The 23,077-nt window shown below is 45.7% G+C and overlaps 2 protein-coding genes across 3 annotated transcripts; one reads left to right on the forward strand and one right to left on the reverse strand.

Moving 5' to 3' along the window:
* Positions 1-244: 244 nt before the first annotated feature.
* On the reverse strand, positions 245-7,874 carry LOC136522636 (protein MONOCULM 1-like). Of its 2 annotated transcripts, XM_066516448.1 has the most exons (3): positions 7,681-7,874; positions 6,647-6,880; positions 245-2,321 (listed from the first exon to the last, which is right to left on the reverse strand). In XM_066516448.1, exon 3 carries the CDS (start codon positions 2,177-2,179, stop codon positions 746-748), a length of 1,434 nt encoding a protein of 477 aa, XP_066372545.1. In that variant the 5' UTR covers positions 2,180-2,321; positions 6,647-6,880; positions 7,681-7,874; the 3' UTR covers positions 245-745. The 2 variants fall into 2 exon arrangements, with proteins under 2 accessions (XP_066372545.1, XP_066372546.1); XM_066516449.1 differs by lacking the exons at positions 6,647-6,880; positions 7,681-7,874 and adding an exon at positions 2,401-2,876.
* Positions 7,875-20,821: 12,947 nt separating this feature from the next.
* LOC136524211 (uncharacterized mitochondrial protein AtMg00810-like) lies at positions 20,822-21,349 on the forward strand. The gene has a single exon (XM_066517663.1). The coding sequence runs from the start codon at positions 20,822-20,824 to the stop codon at positions 21,347-21,349; it is 528 nt and encodes a 175-aa protein (XP_066373760.1).
* The last annotated feature ends 1,728 nt before the right edge of the window (positions 21,350-23,077 follow it).

Below are 23,077 nucleotides of genomic sequence, written 5' to 3' on the forward strand. Positions count from 1 at the left end.
TTATACGAGGCCATGCAAGTGAGCTAGGAGCTAGAAGATCCTCTCCCTCCATGCCTCTGATATATAAAATAAACTATTGTACGCATGAATAGAAAATGAAGAACGGTCAGAAGAGGACATTCTGCAAGATGACACGTTCAACTAATATATAGTAACACATCTCTCCAGTCTCCACATCAAAATTAACAAATAATAGTAACAATGCAATAGGTCGGTCTCCAGCAAAAATAGACAAAAAAAAAAACTCCCTACTAGAACTATGTATATAGAATGCTCACATGAGCTACTGAGAAACAAATGAAAGAAGAAATAAATAGATATATATAAATGAAAATTGCTAGCCTAAAGGCCAACCTCTTCACTTGCCGCCATTCCACGCATGCAAGGATATGAACTCAACTCCTCAAATTAACAAGAGTACTAATCAACCATCCATCCATCCAAGCAGCTAAGATTAACAGCAATTAAACCACAGCAAGCTAGGGTTAGGGTTTCCTCCTCCTTGCAATTAATCCAACAAGTTCATCATCCTCCAAAATCACCATGAGATCTTGCTAAGTACGTAACAAGTAACCAATATTATTGCTACAAAATGCAATGCTCATATATACGCTAGCTCTATATATGCGGTAGTGATGACTAGTAAGCGAGCCAAACCCTAGTCCGTCTCGTTGCCGCCGCCGGCATGAATGCATGCACGCAGCAGGCAGAAGGCCCGCTCGTCCTCAGTGGCGGTAGTGGTGGGCTACTGCCACGACGACACGGACAGCAGTGGCCGCGTCTGCCACCCAAGAAAGCACGCGCCGCGCGCCTCCTGCACGAGGTAGCCCTCCGACGGGTAGTGCAGCCGCAGCAGCAGCCGTGCCTGCGACACGGCGAACGCGCTGAGCGGCCGCGCCGCGAATCCGGCGGCGCCCGCCGCTGCTCCCCACCGTTCGAGTCCGCGCCACCACCTCCCACCGGAGGCACCCAGCGCGGCGTCGATCTCCCTGCCGAGCACCTCCTGCTCCACCGCTAGCCGCTCCCGGCTCCCCGGCGGCACAGTTGCCTCGAGCGCCTCGAAGACAGCCGAGTAGTGATCCATGGCAACCGCGGCCCGCTGGGGCAGGTCGTCGATGCGGTCGAAACCCCCGCCGATTGTCTCCCTCTCCGCGACGGTCACCACGGCGGGGGCCATGGCCTTCACCCACTTCAAGAAGGCGGCAAGCTCGTCCTGCCCGCCTAGCTTGTGCAAGAACATGACGCAGTTGACGGCCAGCGTCTCGTCCGGGTGCAGTTCCAGGCTCGTGGCCGCGCTCGATGTGGTCGTTGTGGTGCTCGCGCTGGCGACCTGCTGATGATGATGGGTGGCGGCGAAGGAGAGCAGGAGCGGCGTGAAGTGGAAGGGGAGCTGGATGGAGCGGGCGAAGGCGCGGAGGCGGCTGCCGGTGCGGAGGAGGGTGTCTTGGTCGGCGCCGGCGCCGGTGATGCGCACCTCCGGCGGTCCCACGGCCGGGTCGGCGCGTTCGGCGATCGCCTGCAGGAGAGGCGGCCACTGCACGCCGTGCGCGGCGTCCAGGTCGAGGATGTGGATTCGGCGCGCGCCCTCGACGGCGTCGAGGATGGCCTGGTTCGCCGTCAGGTGCGCGAAGCGCAGGAAGGGCGCGATCTGGTTGAACGCGAGATAGGCGCCAGACGACGCCGGCCACGCGGCGGCGGAGGAAGTAGCGGCGGCCACCAAGCCCGGGGCGACGACGCGGCCCGCTGCAGCGGCCCTGACATCCGCCCGGAGCGCGAGCGCCCGCGCGAAGTGGTAGGCGAGGCGGTCGGCGGCGTCCGCGCGCGGGGACGCCGCGGACAGGAGGACCCCCGCGGCGCGGCGCGCGGCCTGGAGGTCCCCGCGCTGCAGCAGGTCGGCGCAGGCCAGCACGAGGTCCCGCGAGGACGGCACCGCCACCGCGAGGACGCCGCCGCCGCTGTTGCTGCTGCTGCCGTTCTTGTTGCCATTGTTGTTGTCGGTGTCGTCGGAGGAGGAGTGGTGGTGGTGGAGTGAGCTGAGCATAGCTTCGACGGTCGTTCCGCCCAGGCCGAGCTTCTTCTTCTTCAGCGGTGCGACGAGCCCGCGGAGGAGCGGCGGCAGCCGGAGTCGGCGGTGATGGCAGGCGAGGAGCATGAGGGTGTGGAGTGGAAGGACGTGCATCTCATCTCCAGGCGGGTTTAATAGGGGCGCACGACGTCCAGCAGCAGCAGCAGCATCTGGGGAGGCTGGGGCTGGGGCTGGGGCTGGGGCTGGGGCTGGGACTGGCCTCGCAGCTGCAGCTTCCGTGACAGGACATCCTCATCTGCCAAGAATACAGAGGTGTGCTTGTGTGAGAGTCTGAGAGGCTGCAGCAGCTCATCAGCTATACCCCTACACAGTACCTTGCCACTACCTACTCGGCCATAGCCTAGCTAGCTAGTAGTAGCAGCTACTAGTAGAGAGAAGTGGATGCTTTCTCTCTCTAGGAACTAGGAACTAGGAATAGAAGTGGGAGGGAGGGAGAGGGAGGGGAAAGGTGGCAGCAAGGGTGAGTGAGTGTGCAGGGAGGAGTTGTCTTTTATGGTGGATCGCGGTGAGTGTGATTTGGGGAGGCTAGCTAATAAAGGAATAGAGGAATCTAACTAAAACATTCCATGGCTGGGTACGGTGTTGGTGGCCTGTTCGTTGGTTGGTTTCTAGGCTGGTTTGAGCTGGCTGGTGCTGGTTTTATGTGAGAGGAAAATACTGTTGGTTGGCTGATTTGGGCTGGTTGAAACCAACAAGCGAACATAGTATGTGGAGCTAACTCGTTACGCTATAAGCCAGGCTACTAATCTCTATTACACTCTGCTACAAAAAAAAATTACACTACTTGATGTGCCAAGCTAGCTTGCTTTACATTAGTACTCCCTCTGATCTTTTCTTTTCTTTTCATTTAATTTTATTGTCAACATCTCATACACAGTTCACAATTGAGATCATATATATGAAAACAATTCCAAATATGAATCCAGTGATTCCAAATTTTTGTGATATAATTTACAAATTCTTAGGCCAAATATATTTATCAGATTGAATACAGGGGTTGCATGCGCTCAATAATAAAGAAAATGGAAAAAAAAAACAAAAGATCGAGTACTTGGCTACTAGCCAGATGGATGGGACGATGGGTGGATGGAGACATTGGAGTATTGGACAGATGAGCAATGTGAGTAACTGAGTATACATCCGTGTGCGTGTTCGTTGGATCCAATGCCATAGCCAGCCAGGAGAACTGGATGATGATCATTGGTTCCTCGTGTGCTTGTGTGTATAGACAAAATGGATGCAACCAATCATGTTTAGCACCATGTTTAACCCATTATTACAATTATGTGCTATATTATTAGGATCAAACCACCAATTAGTCTCAGTTATCTCTTATTAGCTCATATTTTGCCCTACTATTTAGCATTCAAAATCTATCTAAGGTAATTGTTAGCTCATAATTATAAGATCGAAACAATCCTCGCTATTTCGTAGATTTTACAGATGCTTCGAGTTGATCATGTTTCTTAAGGGTCCAATGCAATGGCATTGTACATCACGCCTCTATTAGGGGTCGGTTTGCTTACTCCAACATCAGTTAAATAATCCAACTTATAGGTGGTGGTGGGGTGTGTGGAAGCTGAAATAAGCTATAGATAGCTTATAGGATTATTAAGCTAAGTGTCCTAGATTATAAGCTGGCTTATAATGAGTTGAGTTATTTGTTGACATTTGGGCTTACATATAAGCCAATTATAAAAGCTGAAATAAGTTGGATTATCCAATGGGTTGAACAAACATATCTAAGGGGCAACATATAACACAAACAGGACTCATCAAGAAAACACATGCAGTGGTATGACATTAAAATTCTGCAAGGATGAAAGTGCAAAACAGGTGTACATGCTAAACATTTAGTCACCAACAGTTAATCCATTTATTGGACTAAATGGCCATTTAAATGAGCGAAATGAACATTTAAACAAGATAAATGGTCGATTAAACAGAAATAGTGTACCATTAAAGAAGCTACGTTGACTGTTTAGGCAAATAATGATGTAAAGAAAAACGATTTTGTCAAAAATAGAAATTTTCATAAGCAGATATTTATGAGCATTGTGGGAAACGTCAAATTAGCAATATAAAGAGAAATAAGGTAGAGGAGAAAATTCCATTATGTATGAATTGAACTTGTAGCAATTATATTTTCATTATGTCTTGGCTACAAATATACATATTTCTAGAATTTTTGGGATAGATTAAGGAAGACGAGAAATTACTGTGATGCTCCTCGATCACGCAATTATAATTAGCTCGTCCCTATTCACGTATAATGCCATAAATGGTAGGTGTGTAGACCATTATAATTAGGCAAGAAATGCTTATATCTGTGGACAAATTTTGAATGTTAGAAATGCTTATGTATGTGGATAGAGAGAATATTTCTTTATTCAAACGAACTAAATGGAATCGAGTATATAAATGTTAAGCGAAAATAAAGTTATAAATGTGATAAAAGAAGTCACCAGATTATTTTTTGATCTCAATACTCTCTTATTTTGGCAAACACGCCTAAGCATATATTTAATTAGAAGGGAACAAAGTGCCAACACAAGCTAGTCCAAGCCGGGAAGGGCTTAGATGGCACCGAATACAACAAAGTTTGTTACACTAAGCAAAAACAAAAAAACAAAAACGACCTACAGCTAGAGCTAGGAGCCGGACTACACACTTACACCGTTGAAGAGCGACCTCAACCTACAGAACACAATGCTTGGATCCATAAGAACTGTGAAATATACAGGTTTTTCCTACCGTAAGTATTGAGTAAATATTTAGAACGAAACCCTTGTTGTGTATCTACAACTCATATATATGGTGATAAGACATACAAGATTGCATTATTTCAAGTAGCCAAATCACTGTATAAATTAAATTGCTTATCTACTCGTGTCGATGGGAATATGGTTGAAGAAAACAGGAACAAGTATCTTTTTTCTATCTTAATTATGAAATGACACGCAGGTGGTAGGAGTAGAGCAGCTCCAATCTAGTTGTTGAAACTAGCTGATCATCTTTGTGAAGCATGTTGACCAGTGGAAGTATGCACATAATCAAACTATCGTGTCCTATTATGCAAGGAAACCATATTGTGACTAGAAAGTATTTTGTGAACACCACTTTGAACGTTGACCATAGCATGCACCTTTGTTTGACCAATTTATTTGGACAACTGGCCATCTTTTCTGGATCAGTATTAATGTTTTTCTATACAATCAAGCGCCCCCCCCCCCCCCCCCCCCCGTTTTGTTTTTAAAAAAACATAATCAACAATCAACATGCTAAAAAGTTTATGAAAAGATCATATATAGATTTTGGCCATTATATAGTTAGGAACTGCTCTGAGAAGGCTTTGTTTAATCGATCTATTTGCACCTAATGATCACACTGTTCTTGAACGCTTTTATTGTTCTCCACGCTTTTAAGTTGAGTAGTGCAAGCTAGCATGAATGCATGGCTTTTCAGTACCAGTAATCCTGTTTTGTTACTTGCCTAGTTTTAGCTTGCTGCTTAATTAGTGTGAAACCTGTTTGCTGATCTTGATAGTAATAGTCAGTGCAAGGCACTGTTTGGATGACGAATTTATGGGCGAAACGACACTGTAGCATTTCGTTGTTATTTGGTAAATAGTGTCCAATCATAGTCTAATTAGGCTTAAAAGATTCGTCTCGTGGATTTCGTCTAAACTGTGTAATTAGTTTTATTTTTTATTTATATTTAATGCTTCATGCATGCGTCCAAAGATTCGATGTGACAAGGAATCTTGAAAAATTTGGTGTTTTGGAGGGGCGTGTTTAGATCTAAAAATTTTTGGGTTTTGGTTACTGTAGCAGTTTCGTTTTTATTTGACAATTAGTGTCTAATTATGGACTAATTAGGTTTGAAAGTTTCGTCTCGCGATTTCTCACCCAACTGTGCAATTAGTTTTTTTTCGTCTATATTTAGTACTCCATATATGTGCCGCAAGATTTGATGTGATGGGTACTGTGCAAAAAATTTTGGGAACTAAACATGCCCTAAACAGGCCCCAAGTTGGAACTCTTTAATCATTATGCAAGTTGGAACTCTTTAGTCTGACGATTTGGACGGCTAGGCTACCATCTCTCTCTCTCTCTCTCTCTCTCTCTCTCTCTCTCTGTTCTCTCTCTATGTGAGTGTGCACACGCAATGCTTTAAATGGGTGAATAGAGACTAGACAGAGCCGACTCTCCAACCATATCATGTTTTGTCCCAGGGTGGGATCTCCATTGATGGCTCGGCCCTGATGAGATAACTTGCGAGAGGAAGAGCACACCGCACCCTCACCTGGCCCTCGCTATGTCAGTGCTGCACATCGCACACACATGCTTGATACCACAAGTAACCTGCAGCTACACTCCTTGGCTGGCTACGTTCTTGCTTGCAGGATCACATGCAATCCTAGCCCAAGCAACAGTGCAGGTGTATGTACGCATGCTGATGCATGAGAGATGAGAGAGGAGATGAGAGGAGAGCAGAGAGCAGAGAGCGGAGAGCAGAGAGAGAGAGAGAGAGAGAGAGAGAAGGGCAGTGAAGACTCACATCGAAGGTATCTTGATACAACACATTAGCAAACAAATGGAATATTGCAGCAGCCAGGGGTGAAAGCTGTGAATGTGAGGCAGCATGACACTGGGCAGCCTTGGATGGAATGTCTCAGTCCCCGGATGAGGCAAACTATCATCACCTCCACCTGCACACCATCATTGCCCACCAAAAGGGACATGTGCCTCTGTGTCAAGCAGCAGATATCTCATCCCTCCCTTGCTTCCAGCTCTGCAAAAATATTTTGTACACGTATATATACTCATGGCATCAGAATGTATATATAGTACATGGCATATGCATATGCATATGCATATGCATGCAGAGACAGAGAGCAATACAAGTAGCATACACATACAGGGGCCAAAAGAAACAAAAGGTCATAGGGAGAGAGATCTTATCCCTTGTGGCAAGAGGGAAGAGATCTTTGCATATGTGTGCAAAGGCCTAGACTACCACCGGCGCCTGTGGATTGTGTAACTTGTGTGTACTAAGGGAATCTACTCTAGTCACTCTTACGGTACGGATTTTTTTTTTTTTTTTGACCGTATTCGAGATCGAATCCGTTTAGAGGGGTTCAGATCTGTCTGTATCTGAGTCTGGATATTTAACATCCGATACAATATCCGTATCTAAATACTCAAATCGTATATTTATGATGTCGATATCCAATCGTATTCTATCTGACATGGTTGACACTATCCGTATTCAAATTTGAATCCAGACATAAATATGAAAACAAATGTGATATCAGTGATATCCGTTCGTATTCGATCCGTTTTCATCCCTGCTGCCGCGGCATGCTCTTATGCATACTACCTCAAGGCAAAGGCATGTAGCATGTAGCACGAAGAGAAGGGGAAACTTGGCATCAGACCACTGTGGGCAGGGAAGTGAGTGAAAAATGCCCAAAGTGAGCAAGGCAACAAGCAGAAGCAGCTGGTTCACTCTCTCACGCGTCACTCAAACAGTAGAGATAAAGTATAGTTGAAACGAAGAAAAAAAACAGAGAAAAAAACTTGTGACTTTACCTCCTGGTGCATCAAATGCTGTGATTTGACTGTTCCAAAATCTAACCCCCCTTGTACAGCATCTCTCTCCCCCTCTCTCCCGAGGACCACTCCTTGAACAGCTCCTGGTATGTAGGAGTAGTGTGTTTGTGAGAGAGAGGGAAAGAGGAAGCTGATCGAGGTTTGGAGGAGCCTTGTTGCTTGGCATCAAGATTAAGTAGCTAGGAGGAGCACAGTCTTGAGTGGAGTTGAAGGAAGGGAAAGCCAGGCTACGAGGGGGAGCACACTCAAGAACGAATGGGGACCAAAGGTCCATGCATGCCAAAAGGAGAGATAAACTAACAAGGATTATATTAGCCCAAAGAGGACATGGCAATTGTTAACGCAAAACAAATCTACAAAGGTATATCGCCCCCACTCATATTGTTTTTTTTGCTGCCACTTGCATAGCCTTTTCTATATTCTCCCTCCTATTTCGTTCTCTGTCTCTCTCTCCTCTCCTAATCCTATGTAGCCAGCCAATGGTTGAACTTGCTATGAGTGCAAACTGTTCCATGTGCTTCCAGTCAGAGACTTGACATCTGATGTAATGCAACAGACACAAAAAGGATTATTCCATCTCAAATATATTAGGGTTCTTAAAACTAGCAACCACTTAACGCCATTGGTACATAGCCTTTCATCAATGGCCTGCAGAGAGAGTGTGTGTGTTCTAGAGAGAAGGGGTGTCTTTTCTGCTCTCTGCAAGACAGATGTAGTGAAGAAACCTAATGGTGTGTTTGGTTCCATGGATATCTATGGATGGGGGATGTGGATATCCATGAATACAAGGTGTTTGGTTGGATAAACAAGCTGAACCTGGATATCCACAAGAATATTCTGGGCAGACATTAGATATCCTGGCCCTTAAAAATCTTACGGATGAGGATATCCACATGTTGATTAGCGCATGTTTTGTGTGACAATTAGAGTAGTATAGTGCTAATTAATATATTTTATTTTTAATTAGTGATTATAATGACAAGATTAGTGTCAGTGCATATTTATTAGGATATAATTAGTTGTTATTATTTTTAAATAATAGATATAATTAGTCAAGTATTCTCGTCCCATGCAATCTTATCCATCCAACCAAACAGAAAAATAACTCGTCCTATCCATCCAACCAAACAATCAACATGAATATCCAAATATATGGATGATTGTATCCCATCCACCCTTGTCCTAAAACCAAACAGTTCGATCCCATCAGATCATCGCGCCCAACAACTCCTTGCCCAGTTCGCAACAACACCACATGAAAGGCAAAAGTCAAACGAACAAACATCTTTCAGGATCTTCGGCCTGTTCGCTGGTTGGTTTTAGGGCTGGTTTAGGTTGGCTGGTGCTGATTCTATGTGAGAGGAAAACACTGTTGATTGACTGGTTTAGGCTGGTTGAAACCAACAAGCGAACATGGTGCTTCTCTCCATGGCACCAAAGTCAAGAGGGGTCAGAGTATGCTCCAATGTGCGCATCAGAGGGTCACAGTCTCACGGACTCACATGAGAGAAAGATCAGGTCTTGTAGTAATGTATGATGATATATACCATGCACAATTGCACGTGGCATGAAAGACGAAAGGTGAGCTAAGTTAAAAAAAAAAATTGAAAGATAGAGTGCAAGGCATGAGTTCTACTGCTATGCAAGAATATATAAAGTCTGTTCGGTTGACTGATTCGTATCGTTACTGGTTCGTATCGTTGCTGGTTCGTTTATGTAAGAGAGAAGTACTACTGACTAGTTCGCGTAAATAGTAGCCATGTGAGGGGGCTGGCCAGCCAGCCCCAGCCTAGCGATCAGGCTGATAGCTCATTAGCTCTCTTCTAGGAAGACAGCATCCTCTCTTTTTTTGAACTAAGAAAGACAGCATCCTCAAGTATATATGTATATAAGAAAAAAGGGTCCTCTCACTTTTTGAATTAAGAAAGACAGCATCCTCCTCAAGTATATATACATAAGAAAAAAGGGACATTGGCGTGATTGGTTGCGGTACGTGGATGAGCCACCGGAGCCAGAGACCAAGCGTGGCCATGCTCGACGGGCGCAGGCAGCTTTGATTGGTTTGCATCATCCCGTGGGCTAGGTTCTCACACAACCGGTGATTGGATGCCTGTGTTTGCGCTCCGTGAAGACCAAAGGCAGGCGTCGGACGCGCGCTCGCTGCACCGGCCGAGCCAGGCTCGCCAGAAACGTTTCCTGGGAGCCAGCTAGGCTGGGTGGCTGCCTTTTGCACCCGTCGGGCCAAGGCTGAAGGCCCTGTGCAGCCAACCAAACGGTGCACGCATGCATCCCATGGGCCAGGTTGGGGTTCCTTCCCTCAACCAATCACGCCCTACGTACCTGTACAGCAAGGAGCATGCATGCACTCAATTAATGGGTTAGACAGTAACTAATCATGGATGGTAATTACTTTTGGACAAGTCTTAGAACACATTTAGAAGTGATGGTAAAGAAAAAAAAAAGGCATGACAATATTTTAGTAGTCTACCAGATGGTCTTTAGTAAAGAAAATTTTAAACACATGGAAAATGATTCAGCTAATAAAGAAAAATGGAACGCAACAAGATAATATAGATTAGATGGCTGAAGTACGTGATATGAAATCACACTCGCTCAGAGTATGTAGGACCAGTTAACACCTAGGAAACCTCACTTCGGGGGCAAGAAACTACTAACAAGAAACTCCAAGATACATTCTTAATTCTATTAAATACCCTAGTAGATTAGCTAATATTGGAAGTTAATCACTTAACATGTACCACCAGAAGATAAGCTCATATAAAGACTTCAACATAACTTAAAAGTCGTTCTGGCAACTTGTTCCATGATAAATCTTGTGCAGTAGATTATTTCTTCCTTTATTTAGGCCTTTAGAGACATATATATAGCAAATCAGGTATTGTACTTGGTTTGAAGCGTAGAAGCATCGAAACATCGTCATGAAATCAACTCATCATCACCAGCGCGAATATCCACTTTCAATATGAATCACAGGATGTCTATAAGAAAAGAGATGCTCTGCTATTATTTTTGGAGTAAAAAAAAATAAATATGCTATTGGTCGGCTCTCAGTTCTTTGGCATAAAATACTGGTGATGCATGACACGGGCTATCTTTTCCGATCCACGACCTTTGCTAGATATGCAAAGGCATCCAAAACTCCCTAGAGTACTCATACAAGACTCTAGATTACTCATAAACAAATAGCTACTCCCTCCATCCCATAATTAATATATATATAGCTGATTCTGAGTGTCCTAGCTATGTCAAACTCTGTTAGGTTTAAATAAATTTATAGGAGACAATATCAACATCTAGGACACCAAATTAGTATCATTAGGTAAATTATGAAATAAATTTATTTGATATAGCAGATATTAATTATTGTTCCTATGAAGTTGGTAAATTTAAAATAGGTTGACTTATGACAATCCAAAAACTGGCTATATTTTGGAATGGAGATATTACATGTTATTACAAAGATACTACATCCAAAAAAGGTTTTGAGTTTTGACACATCTATGTAACATGTTTATAAAAAAATGTGAATACATATAAAATTTAAGAAATCTAAGCCAAGCTCAATTAATTGAGTTTGTGGATGTATGCACCAAGGTTTCTTCATCTTTTATCTTTTACTAGCAAAATTACCCATGCGTTGCAATGGGGTTAATAAAAAGCATATACTAATTTTTATTCGACTAAAGATTTAGGTGTAAAAGAAATAATTGTTTATATCAAAAGATCAAATTTTGTTTAGTGTGTGAACACCCATGGTAGTTGTGGTTCGTCTCACCTCGTCGACCTCTCCTCAAACACCGCTACTATCACCTCTAGCCCGTCCATGCAAGGCATGGCGTCTTTTCTCCGTACCTTCTGAAGTGTGCACTCCCACCGTGGCACTACATTGTTGCTTTCAGCGTAATGCGTGATGTAGAACAGGGTCACTAGTAGAGAAACGACTTTTGATCCACTTCGAAATTTGGCTTTAGTTCTGGTATTTTTCACGCCCGGGACTAGGGAAACCTTTAGTCCCGGTTGGTAGCTCCAACCGGGACTAAAGATCCTTGCCCAACGGCTACCAAGGTGTGTCAGAGGTATGTCAGTGCGAGAATCTTTAGTCCCGGTTTGAGACACGAACCTGGACTAAAGGTACCTTTAGTCCCAGTTTATGTCTTAAACCCGGACTAAAGGTGTCTCCAAACTGAATTTAAAAGGAAAGCGTATCTTATCTAAGTTAGATGTGTGGTGGTAGGTGAGATGGTAACGCGTGCAAGAGCTGAAGTGGGAGGTCGTAGGTTCAAATCTCCATAGCTACAACTTTTTTTCACCCAATAAACACCTCTACTCCCGGTTGGAGGAACCGGGACTAAAAATCAAGACCTTTAGTCTCGATTGCATAATCCCGGTTCCAAAACCGGGATTAAAACCGGGATTAAAGGGGGTTGAGAACCGGGACTAAAGCTTGTTTTCTGTACTAGTGGGTGCGGCGTGGTCGGAACGCCAGCCCTACACCCAATCCACCACTGACGAGCAGTGTCCTAGATAGAGCCTCATCGTGGGTGCTGGACCCAACGGATGCTTCACATATAGCAGGACCACTGAGCTCGCAGAGATTGGAGCCCCAGTTGCCGAGCTTATTGGCTCTGCACCGCCGCTCTATGGCATCGTACTCCGTGAATACCACGCGATCGCCTCGCCGTCGTTGTTCCAGCCATGGAATCCTGATCTTCTTATCAATTCCTATTTCTGATGCCAATCCAATGAGGCGCATCTGCACCGTGGCGGCAAGACCAAGAGTAGGGTCGAGCCATGCAGATACACAAGTTCTGTAAGTTGCTGATGCGGCATCGTGCGGGCCGCCTGTAGGAGTATTAAGCCTGCTTGCATCACTATTTGTAGGGAGACGGACTTGTCACCTATGGTGGCGTGGCCTCGAGTACTTTGTGCTCCTACGTTGTATTTCATTTGGATCGTTGTTTCTTTTTAACTTTAACTCAGTCAATATGCGTCCATTTACATGAAACTTTTACCATAGATTCTACACATCAATAGAAGATTACCATAAAATTTCATTGCAAAAGGACTAAGGAAACATCCTCTATCAGTTTATGAAAGAAAACATAGATCTATAACTACACAAAATATTTTATTCTGGTGTAGACCTAGTCAATAGTAGTTCAAAAAAATAGTTTTGCTATTTTTTTATTTTTCTATTTCTATAATTTTCACATAATTAACAAGTTTATTGTTTTATCAGAAAAAATAAAAATGAAAAAAAAAGAAAAGAAGCCAGGCCACGGCTCGGCCTAGTCCGCTAGCGCAAAAGGCCCACAAGGCGGATTCCAGCCCAGCAAAGGCCCAACGTGGGCTGAACTTTTACATAAAAAATTCCCGAGTTTCTCGAATTCAATTTAGATCATTCCACCTTTTTCTTTCCCTCTTGCACTTTTGCACCTGGAACCCTTCCTTATCTTCTTTTTCTTTTTTCTCATCCTCTTCCCTAAACTCATGAAACTGCTCGAATCTTAGGCTGATCCGTGCCGGCGGCAAACAGATCCGGATCGGACACGGATAGGCTGGACGAAAATTTGTAGGTGGCAGAAATTTTATCTCTTTATTATTAGGTATAGATATAGAATAGAAAATAAGTGAGTAAAGCACAAAAACAATAAAAGAGCATAAACTAGAGGACAAGATTTATGACATCAACTACACATTAATGGCCCCGTTCGCTTCGCTGAAAAAACAAGCTAAAATACAGTTCCGCTGATTTATTGTGAGAGAAAAAACACTGTTCCGGTTAAAAAAGACAAACCAAAAATACGAATTACAAGACAAGCGAACATGGCCAATATCACCCACACACACCGGACCCATCTTTGTTGCATGCAGCACATTTCAGTTTTTCAATTAGCGGAACTAAATTTTCCTTGCGACACCAGTTATATGTTTCTACCAACCTTAAGAAAATTTGAACCCCAATCAAGGTTTCATTTGTTTTTTTCCCTCAAATCTCCTATCGAAATTGAACAGATTTTAGAGGAAGCTGTGACAATTATCATATTTCTACCAAGTACAAGCTCGCATACACTTGAATGCTGGCTGTATAAGTACAAGTAACGAGGCAGTCAGTATCGGTTATCAACATGTGCCAGCAGCCAGTACGCCTACTACTACTCCTACTGAGCAACTCATGTACACGACAGTAGGTGTACAAAGGTTGAGCTCCAAACTACGATGGATCTGACCAATCGGCCGAAACAGAATTGTCATATGCTGCTGCTGATTGGCTGATTGCTGAAGAGAAAGTCGTAGGGAAAAAAAAAAGAACAGAAGGTCCCAAGCCAGGGAGCGGTGAGCTATTCCAGCCTGGCCTGGCTAGGAGTCCCTCCATCCAGTAGTATGTACGGAGTAGGGCGCTAATATAAAATTTTTCCAAGTGCAGGGTCACGTCAAATCTTTATGAAATTTTTATATCGCATTCAGCCCACGCTCTCCAGTAGTACTACACGGTGTGGCCTGTGGCCAGGACGCCAGGTGAGAGAGATGAGGGGACAGCCAGCCTCACAGCCGATTGATCGTTGTCCCCTGCAGCTGTAATTATTAAAACATGCCCTTGTCGTCCTGCAACAGCAGGGGAAGGATCCGCTGCGGCTGTTTCGCGTCTAGTGGAGTTTGTGTGCCTATATAGGTGCCTTTCCTTTCCCTTGTGTAAGGCCAAGGTGAGAAACAGAGAGAATGATGTTGTGGGTTAGAACCATGAACCATGTTTCTCCACTAGTATTTGGACCATATTTCTTCATGGATCAAGTCCCTAGATAGAGAGAGTAGGCCAAATAAAACTACTTCATGTGGCATTTGAAGACTAGTCAGTTTACACCATAAAGAACACACAAACTATTATGGATTATTATTGCTGAGTATATCTGAATATTTTTTTCAAGTTAACATGGAGCAACAATATTAATAAAAGTCATAATATAAAACTGTGTATCCTATGATATATTATATGTCAGTAATCATGTTGCGTCCTAGGATCTATTTGCTTGAACTTATCAGCCGGCTTTAATAACCAGCCGAAGGAATCGTGAAGGATCCAGAGGCCAACTTGCCCTGTGGAGCAGAGATGAACCAGCAGCAGCAAGCTTGGACCTGTGAGTAGCACACAACAAAACCTTGCACCACATGGTTGTTTACGGAAGCACTTCACAGACGATCCCTGCTGTGGCCACCTTGCACGGTCTTGTAGCATTGTCTGAGAATATAAAGTCAACCAGCTTTTGGATTTTGAAGACAAGGCTTAAGCACGGAGCAAAGCAACCCAAGATCATATTTCTCTCAACATAAACATATTCCTCCAACGGGTAAGTTTCTCCTGAACTTGTCTGCCCTATTTTATGGAAAACAAAGACAAGGGGTAGTTTAAGACTTGAATATTCCCAAGTGGCCATACATTGTTAAATCATCACAAGAAAGTAAATTATTAGTCTTTATTAAAACCATAGTTTTCGTACAAAACTGACATCCAGATTTCTCAAATTTTTTTCATTAAAATGTAGCTAGTTGTTTACCTGCCTCCAAAAAATGCAGTGTAGACGTGGTCACTAGTGGGCCCAACGGCCAGCTGTGGGACATGACAGGAACTTGGAACGACTGGTTCCAGCATTCAGATTTGTCCTCTAACTAAAAACAAGTATTCAGAATTGTTCTGTGATTCTTTCAAAAAGAATCGATAGTTTCTATTTATTTGTGCAGAAAAGATTGTCTCCTTTAGGAGGAGAAAATGCTATGCAAGTAGCTTGACCAAGAGATGACATACTACACTCGATCCAGTCCAAAAAGAATACAATTTTCGTCAACAATTTTAAGTTTAACGGAATCTTTTAAAAACTATCATTTATGATATTAATTAACACTAAATGTATAGTAAGCCTATTTGAAGATATAAGTATCAATATTATTTTGTATAAACTTAATTAGTCAAATTTAAGAAAAATATGATTTGTTTAAATCTCAAAAATACTCTTTTTGGACGGACGGAGTAGATGAACAAAACATGGATATGTACAATAGGATGCAGTGCCACAAGGGGATTGATTCATAGAAACGTCAAAAGGTGACAAAAAGATGAATGTAAGGTAGGGATTATTTCATACATCCAAAGCCAAAGGTACGTAGGAGGGTATTGCACTATAAGTTCGGTTTAGCACCAATGAGGAATATACAATTAGAGCAAAATGCAGTCTTGGTCCCCCCTATAAACACTCAACCCAATGCTATAAAGTTAAAGGACGAATCCATCATTAATTTGGAGGGCAGCACAAGAAGAAGAAATAGTATGAATGAAATGGACGGGAGCAAGTCAAATCAGTCCCCAATCTATGGATTTATCCTCATATATATATATATATATATATATATATATATATATATATATATATATATATATATATATATATATATAGGGAGAGGCTATTCAGCAGCCGGCTACAAAATAAGTTACTCTGTAGCCACCTCTATTTACCATAATTTTATATACTAATTTACCATAATATCAATACATATTTACAATAGTTGGGTTACTATAACACATGAGAATATTTACCATAACGTTATAGTAAACCACTTAGTAAGGAGTTACTGTAAATTAATATAGTAATTATCGTAACTCAAAGTGGCTACAGAATAAGTTATTCTATGGCCAGCTACAGAATAGTAGTTCTATATATATATATATATATATATATATATATATATATATATATATATATATATATATATATATATATATATATATCTCTCTCTCTCTCTCTCTCTCTCTCTCTCTCTCTCTCTCTCTCTCTCTCTCTCTCTCTCTCGAACGATACAGAACATGCATGGTCCAAGAGGGCAACTAACAGAAGCTATAGAAGCATCGTGAAGCTTAAAGGCATGTCCATCCACAGGCAAAGTGCAGGCTGTGTATACATTGAACTTCCTCAATAGGTTTTAATGCTTCACTTGATCTTTCCCTACAACTAGTCACGTAATCTATGATAATATGTTGCATCCTCCATGTGAATGCACAGCAGGCAAAGGCTGTGCCGAAAAGGGCACCCAGCTGCCGCACTGTAGTAGATGTAGGGGCAGACACCAAATGGCTCACCTGCCGTACTGTAGCTACAGCAGGGGCAGGCGTTAAAGTTAGCCCTACTGTTACATTGTATCACTGTAGCAGCATGGCAGTTGTACTAGGACTAGATGGATAGAGTTGTATAAATAGTTTTCCACTGCAACTCAGTAAAGAGTGAGTTCAGTTTGCCATATCCTCTATAGAGCTCTGGCCAACGCTGATGTTTGTACTGTGTGCGCGTTCTATTCTCCCTCCCTTCTTCTACCTCTAGCCATAGTGTGTGGTCGGCAATGACAGTTCGTAGTCGGCATCGCTAGTGTGTGCTCGACAACACTAGTGAGTGGTCAGATATCTCCGTACCGAAGATTGATGGGCCAACAAGTGGTATTAGAGCCTATACAAGCGCCGTCATCGGACTAACCACTAGCGATGACGGACGGTTCGGAGATGGACGACAACAGTGGCACGTTGTGGCTGCCTAGCCATGATAGGAGGTCGTTGTTCGCACGGTGCGGGAGGTCAGCGGCACCAGTTGGCCGATGCTGACTCGCACCAACTATGAAGAGTGGTTGATGACCATGAAGGTCAAGCTCAGAGCCCAACAGCAATGAAATGCTGTTGACAAGAGCACCAAAAATGAAGAAGATGACATATTAGCGTTGGAGGCTATCCTCGTTGTTGTACCGGTGGAGTATAGGGAGTCGTTGAGGGCAAAAAGCTCTGCTAAGGAGGCATAGGAGGCTATTGCGGCGATACGTGTCGGTTCCGACCACGCAAAGAAGGCGACGGTCTAGCTTCTGAAGCAGGAGTATGCCAACCTCAAGTTTAAGGATGGTGAATCGGTGGAGGACTTCTCCCTCCGCCTACAGATGCTCATCAGCAAGCTGAAGAGCCACGACGTCACCATCGAAGAAGAGGAGGCGGTCTCCAAGTACCTCCACTCTATGTCAGCAAAGTACATCTAGATCGCTCTATCCATAGAGACGATGCTGGACTTGTCCACCCTCACCATTGAGGATGTGATAGGCCATCTACGGACGGTGAACGAGCGCCTAGAGCAAGCAACAGCAACGAAGGACAACGGCAAACTGCTGTTGACAGAGGAGTGGGCTGCTCGAAGGAACTCTAGGGTAGCCTCCTCCAGCCACGGTGGCAATGGCAAGCACCACGGCAAAGCTGCTTCGGAGAAGAAGCAGGTCGACCCTAATGCCTACCGGCGCTGCGGTAAGACGGACCATTGGGCACGGGAGTGCCCAAATCGCAAGTAGGAAAAAAAGGCTGAGGCTCATCTGGCGTAAGCTGATGAGGCCACTATCCTGATAGTTCTGTGCACTGCACGACGTCGAGGTCGAGAAGAAGGGAGAGGTGCAGACGGTGGAAGGACCTAGGAAGGCTCTGAAAGCTGTCAACCTCGACGAACCGCGCGCCCAAGTCTACCTCGGACGTGTGGGCGGCGAGCAGGAGTAGTGGTGGTATCTAGACTCTGGTGCCAGCAACCACATGACGGGCTCCAAGGTAGCCTTCTCCGTGCTCGATGACGATGTTACCTATACAGTGAAGTTTGGTGATGGCTCAAGGGTGGTAATCCAAGGGTGCGGCACCATCATCTTTAGGTGCTAGAACGGCGAGCACCACGCGCTAATGGATGTATATTACATCCCGCAGCTGCGTTCAAGCATCATCAGTATTGGCCAGCTGGATGAGCGTGGTAGCGAGGTACTAATCAAGGATGGAGTCCTCAGGATCAAGGACTAGGAACAGCAACTTCTTACCAAGGTGAAGAGGTACTAGAACCGGTTGTACCTGCTCGACTTGAAGGTAGAGCAGCTAGTGTGCCTAACGGCAAGGCACACCGAGGAACCATGGCTGTGGCATGCCCGGTTCAAACATCTCAACTTCGACACGCTTGGTCGGCTAGTGAAGATGGTCTGAGGGCTACCCCACATCGAGCATAGAGGCGAGCTATGTGACAGCTGCCTGGTTGGGAAGCAGAGGAGGCTATCGTTCCCAAAGGCGGCCAAGTATTGCACGGTGAACAGTCTCGAGCTCATCCACAGCGACCTCTATGGGCCAATCATGCCAGCCACAAACGATGGTCGGTGGTACTTCCTCTTGCTCATGGATGATTACAGCTGCTACATGTTGCCGCAACTCCTGACGAGCAAGGATGAAGTGGCAGTGACGATCAAGAAGTTTAAGATGCGCGCAAAGGCCGAGAGCGGCAAGAGCAGAAAGAAGCTACGTGTCCTGAGGACTGATCGCGGCGGCGAATTCACTTCAGTTGAGTTCGCTGCGTACTGCGTGGATCAGGGTATGGTGCGACACCACACCATGATGTACTCACCACAATAGAATGGCGTGGTGGAGCGATAGAAACAGACGATGGTTGGCATGGCTCGATCCATGATAAAGGCCAAAGGCATGCCAGCAAGGTTCTGGGGTGAAGCGGTGACCACAGTGGTGTTCATCCTCAACCGCGCTCCCACCAAGGCCTTGAAGGGCAAAAGGCCATTCAAGGCTTGGCATGAACGCAAGCCGAGTGTGTCCTTCCTCCAGACATTCGGCTGCATCGGCCACATTAGGAAGATGAAGCTGATCCTCACCAAGCTGAAGGACAGGAGCACACCAATGGTTTTCCTAGGCTACGCGGAGGGTACCAAGGCGTACCAGCTCTATGACTCACACGGAGATAAGGTACTTGTCTCGCACGACGTTGTGTTCGACGAGAAGGTGGCTTGGGACTGGAACAGTCCAAGCTCGGGGGAAGCTGACGGCTTCACCAGCACCTTCATCATCGAGCACTTGGTCATCCACGGTGGTGGAGACGCTGGGGAAGAGGTGTCGAACACTCTAGGAGGGGTGCTGAGCACTCCAGCGACAGAGCCGAGCACTCCTAGGGAGGCGCCGAGCACTTCGGAAGGGGTGTCAAGCACCCCAAGAGTGGAGCCATGAGGTCTTGCAGTGGTGGCGACCACTTCGGGATGGGTGCCGAACACTCTCGTAGCGGAACCAAGGGGTCATGCAGTGGTGCCAACCACTGCAAGACAGGAGCCGAGCACTCCGAGAGGAGTGCAGACCACTCTAGGAGTGGTGACGAGCGGTCCAGGAGTAGTGCCAAGCACTATAGCTAGGGTGCCGAGCACTCTAGGTGCTGTGCCGAGCACTCTAGTGGAACAGGAAACTCCATCGACGTCAATCGAGTTCGCCTCACCTCCAAGTGTCATCACTGAGTTCGTGAATGCCTTCCACGAAGGTGAGGAGGTGCGGTTCCGTAGGCTGGATGACATCGTTAGCGGCACAGGGCCCTCAGGCCTAGCGGGTCAGCTGCTAAATGACCAAGAGTTGCTACTCGTCAGTGTAGAGGAACCGCCCACATTCGCGTTGGTCGAGCGCGATGGAAATTGGCGACGAGCGATGCTGGAGGAGATGAAGGCGATCGAGGAAAACAAGACTTGGGAGCTCGTCGATCCACCTCTAGGATGCCGTTCGATCAGCCTAAAGTGGGTGTACAAGATCAAGTAGGATGAGCACGGCGCCATTGTCAAGCACAAGGCACCTCGTCGCCCGAGGCTTTGTCCAGCGCGAGGGCATCGACTTCAAGGAAGTCTTTACGTCAGTAGCGCGCATGGAGTCTGTCTGTTTGCTACTAGCCTTGGCAGTAGCAAAGGACTGGCGCGTCCATCACCTGGATGTAAAATCGGCCTTCCTCGATGGCGAGCTGGTGGAGACGGTCTTCGTCAGGCAACCTCTGGGTTTCACCGTCAAGGGAGCGGAGCACAGGGTGCTTAGACTACACAAGGCGCTCTAGGGCTGCGGCAGGCCCCACGAGCATAGAACGCCAAGCTTGACGCCACGCTGGGCGAGCTTGGGTTTCAGCGGTGCGCAACCGAGCACGCGCTCTACACGCGGCGACGGGGGAAGGATGAGCTTGTCGTCGGCGTGTATGTGGACGACTTGATCATCATTGGCACGCATGCAGAGGACATTAACAGTTTCAAGCATGAGATGGTGGCTCGTTTTCGAATGAGCAATCTCGGCACGCTCTCCTACTACCTCGGCATCGAGGTGAGACAGGGGAAGGAGGCGCTTACGCTCGATCAAAGCGCGTACGCCTCGAAGCTGTTGGAGCGGAGCGGCATGGCTGAGTGCAAGCCGTGTGTGACTCCGATGGAGGAGCGGCTGAAGCTGACAAAGGCCAACACCGCGGTAAAGGTGGATGCAACACTCTACCGGAGTATCGTCGGTGGTCCGCGCTACCTAGTCCACATGAGGCCGGACATTGCGTTCGTCGTGGGCTACGTCAGCCGCTTCATGAAGGATCCTCGAGAGGATCACTGGGCTACGGTGAAGCGGCTACTGTGCTACATTAAGGGGACGGTAGATCATGGGATCGTCCTCCCCAAGACCGGTGAAAGTAGGCTGCAGCTCACTGTGTTCAGCGATGCGGACATGGCGGGGACATCGACGGACGGCGGAGCACCTCTGGCGTGCTCGTCTTCCTCGGGTCGGCTCCAATCTCATGGTTGTCGCTGAAACAAAAGGTGGTGGCTCTGTCTACATGCGAGACAGAGTACGTGGCGACGACCACAGCGGCGTGCCAAGCTGTGTGGTTGCGCCGGCTGCTAGACGAGCTGACCGGTGCGGAAGCTCACCCAGCAGCACTGATGGTGGACAACCAACCCGCCATCGCCCTCACAAAGAATCCGGTTCTTCAAGACCGGAGCAAGCACATCGACATAAAGTTCCACTTCCTCAGGGACTGTGTCGATGTAGGGCAGATCGTCATGGAGTTAGTCAAAACTGGTCGGCAACTCGCGGACGTCATCACCAAGCCGCTCGGCCGTCTTCGACTCACGGAGCTGAAGAAGATGATCGGCATTGAGGGGGTTCTAGGGTTAGCAGCAGGATTAGGAGAAGAATTGTTAGATAATCTGTTGCATCCCTTGTGTGAATACGTAGCAGGGGAAGGCGGCGCCGAAAAGGGCACCCTGCTGATGCACTGTAGCAGCTGCAGGGGCAGGCGCCGAATGGCTCACCTACCGCACTATAGCCACAGCAGGGACATGCGCTAAAGTTAGCCCTGCTGTCACATCTAGTCACTGTAGCAACATGGTAGCTGTACTAGGACTAGATGGATAGAGTTGTATAAATAGTTTACCACTGCAACTCAGTAAAGAGTGAGTTCAGTTTGCCATCTCCTCTGTAGAGCTCCGGCCAACGCTGGTGTTTATACATGTGTGTGCTCTGTTCTCCCTCCCTTCTTCTACCTCTAGCCATAGTGTGTGGTCGGCAATGACAGTTCATGATCGGCATCGCTAGTGTGTGCTCGGCAACACTAGTGAGTAGTCGAATATCTCCGTACCGAAGGTCGAGGGGCCAACAATCTATTTCAACTTTGATGTGATAAGAACGGAACTAAAGTCAAAAAACCAATGTGCTCAACCAAGCTAGCCATCAATTTTTAATTGACAACTTACCAAGATTCCCTTGTCCCAGACCACTTTTATCGATTAGTTAACCTTTTCGATCCTAATCGTAGAGACAGCTATCATTCCTATACTTCAAATCTTCTTTGGCCTTTCTTGATGCTCTAGCTGTGAGAATATATTTGTGTAAAAAGTGTCTTGGACTTTTAATGGCTATTATTTGAATGGAACAAGGCAGGGTCCAACAAAGGATGATCATGCTCAAGATGCTCTGGATCAAACTGACGCTGACATTAAACTTTGTAGGCTTAGTGGAAGAAGTAGAGAGCTGGAAACCAGCAGCACTTATGGCATCTTGGAAGGCTGCGGTGCTCCTGACCTGTCTATGGATATTATTAGAACACACATTGCAATAGTGTAAATAAATAAAAGCACTCATCAAAAGGCAAAATTTTGGTCAACTGATAGAAGATACTGAACTTCTTATAAACTATGAGACTTTTCAAATTTGAATATGTAGCAGCACCGCCACAACACTAGCACCATGTCAATATATCACTGTATCATGTAATAATAATAAGCCCTCAAATTCGAATTTTGTTTTTATCTAAAAAAAATTGGGTCAAAGCGAAACTTGACAATATGAAATAACCAGCCTGTTCGCTTGCTCGTAAACGATCGTAAATTTCCAGCCGTGAACAGTGTTTTTCTCTCACACCAAACCAGCCAGCAGTAAATAATCCACGATACGATACGGCCTCCCGAACAGGCTATACATTGACATGTGTGTTATGATCAGAAAGGAATTTTCCATATGCACTGAGGAGAATGATGA

This window comes from Miscanthus floridulus, chromosome 18 (genome assembly GCF_019320115.1).
Source record: "Miscanthus floridulus cultivar M001 chromosome 18, ASM1932011v1, whole genome shotgun sequence".
NCBI classification, from domain to species: domain Eukaryota; kingdom Viridiplantae; phylum Streptophyta; class Magnoliopsida; order Poales; family Poaceae; genus Miscanthus; species Miscanthus floridulus.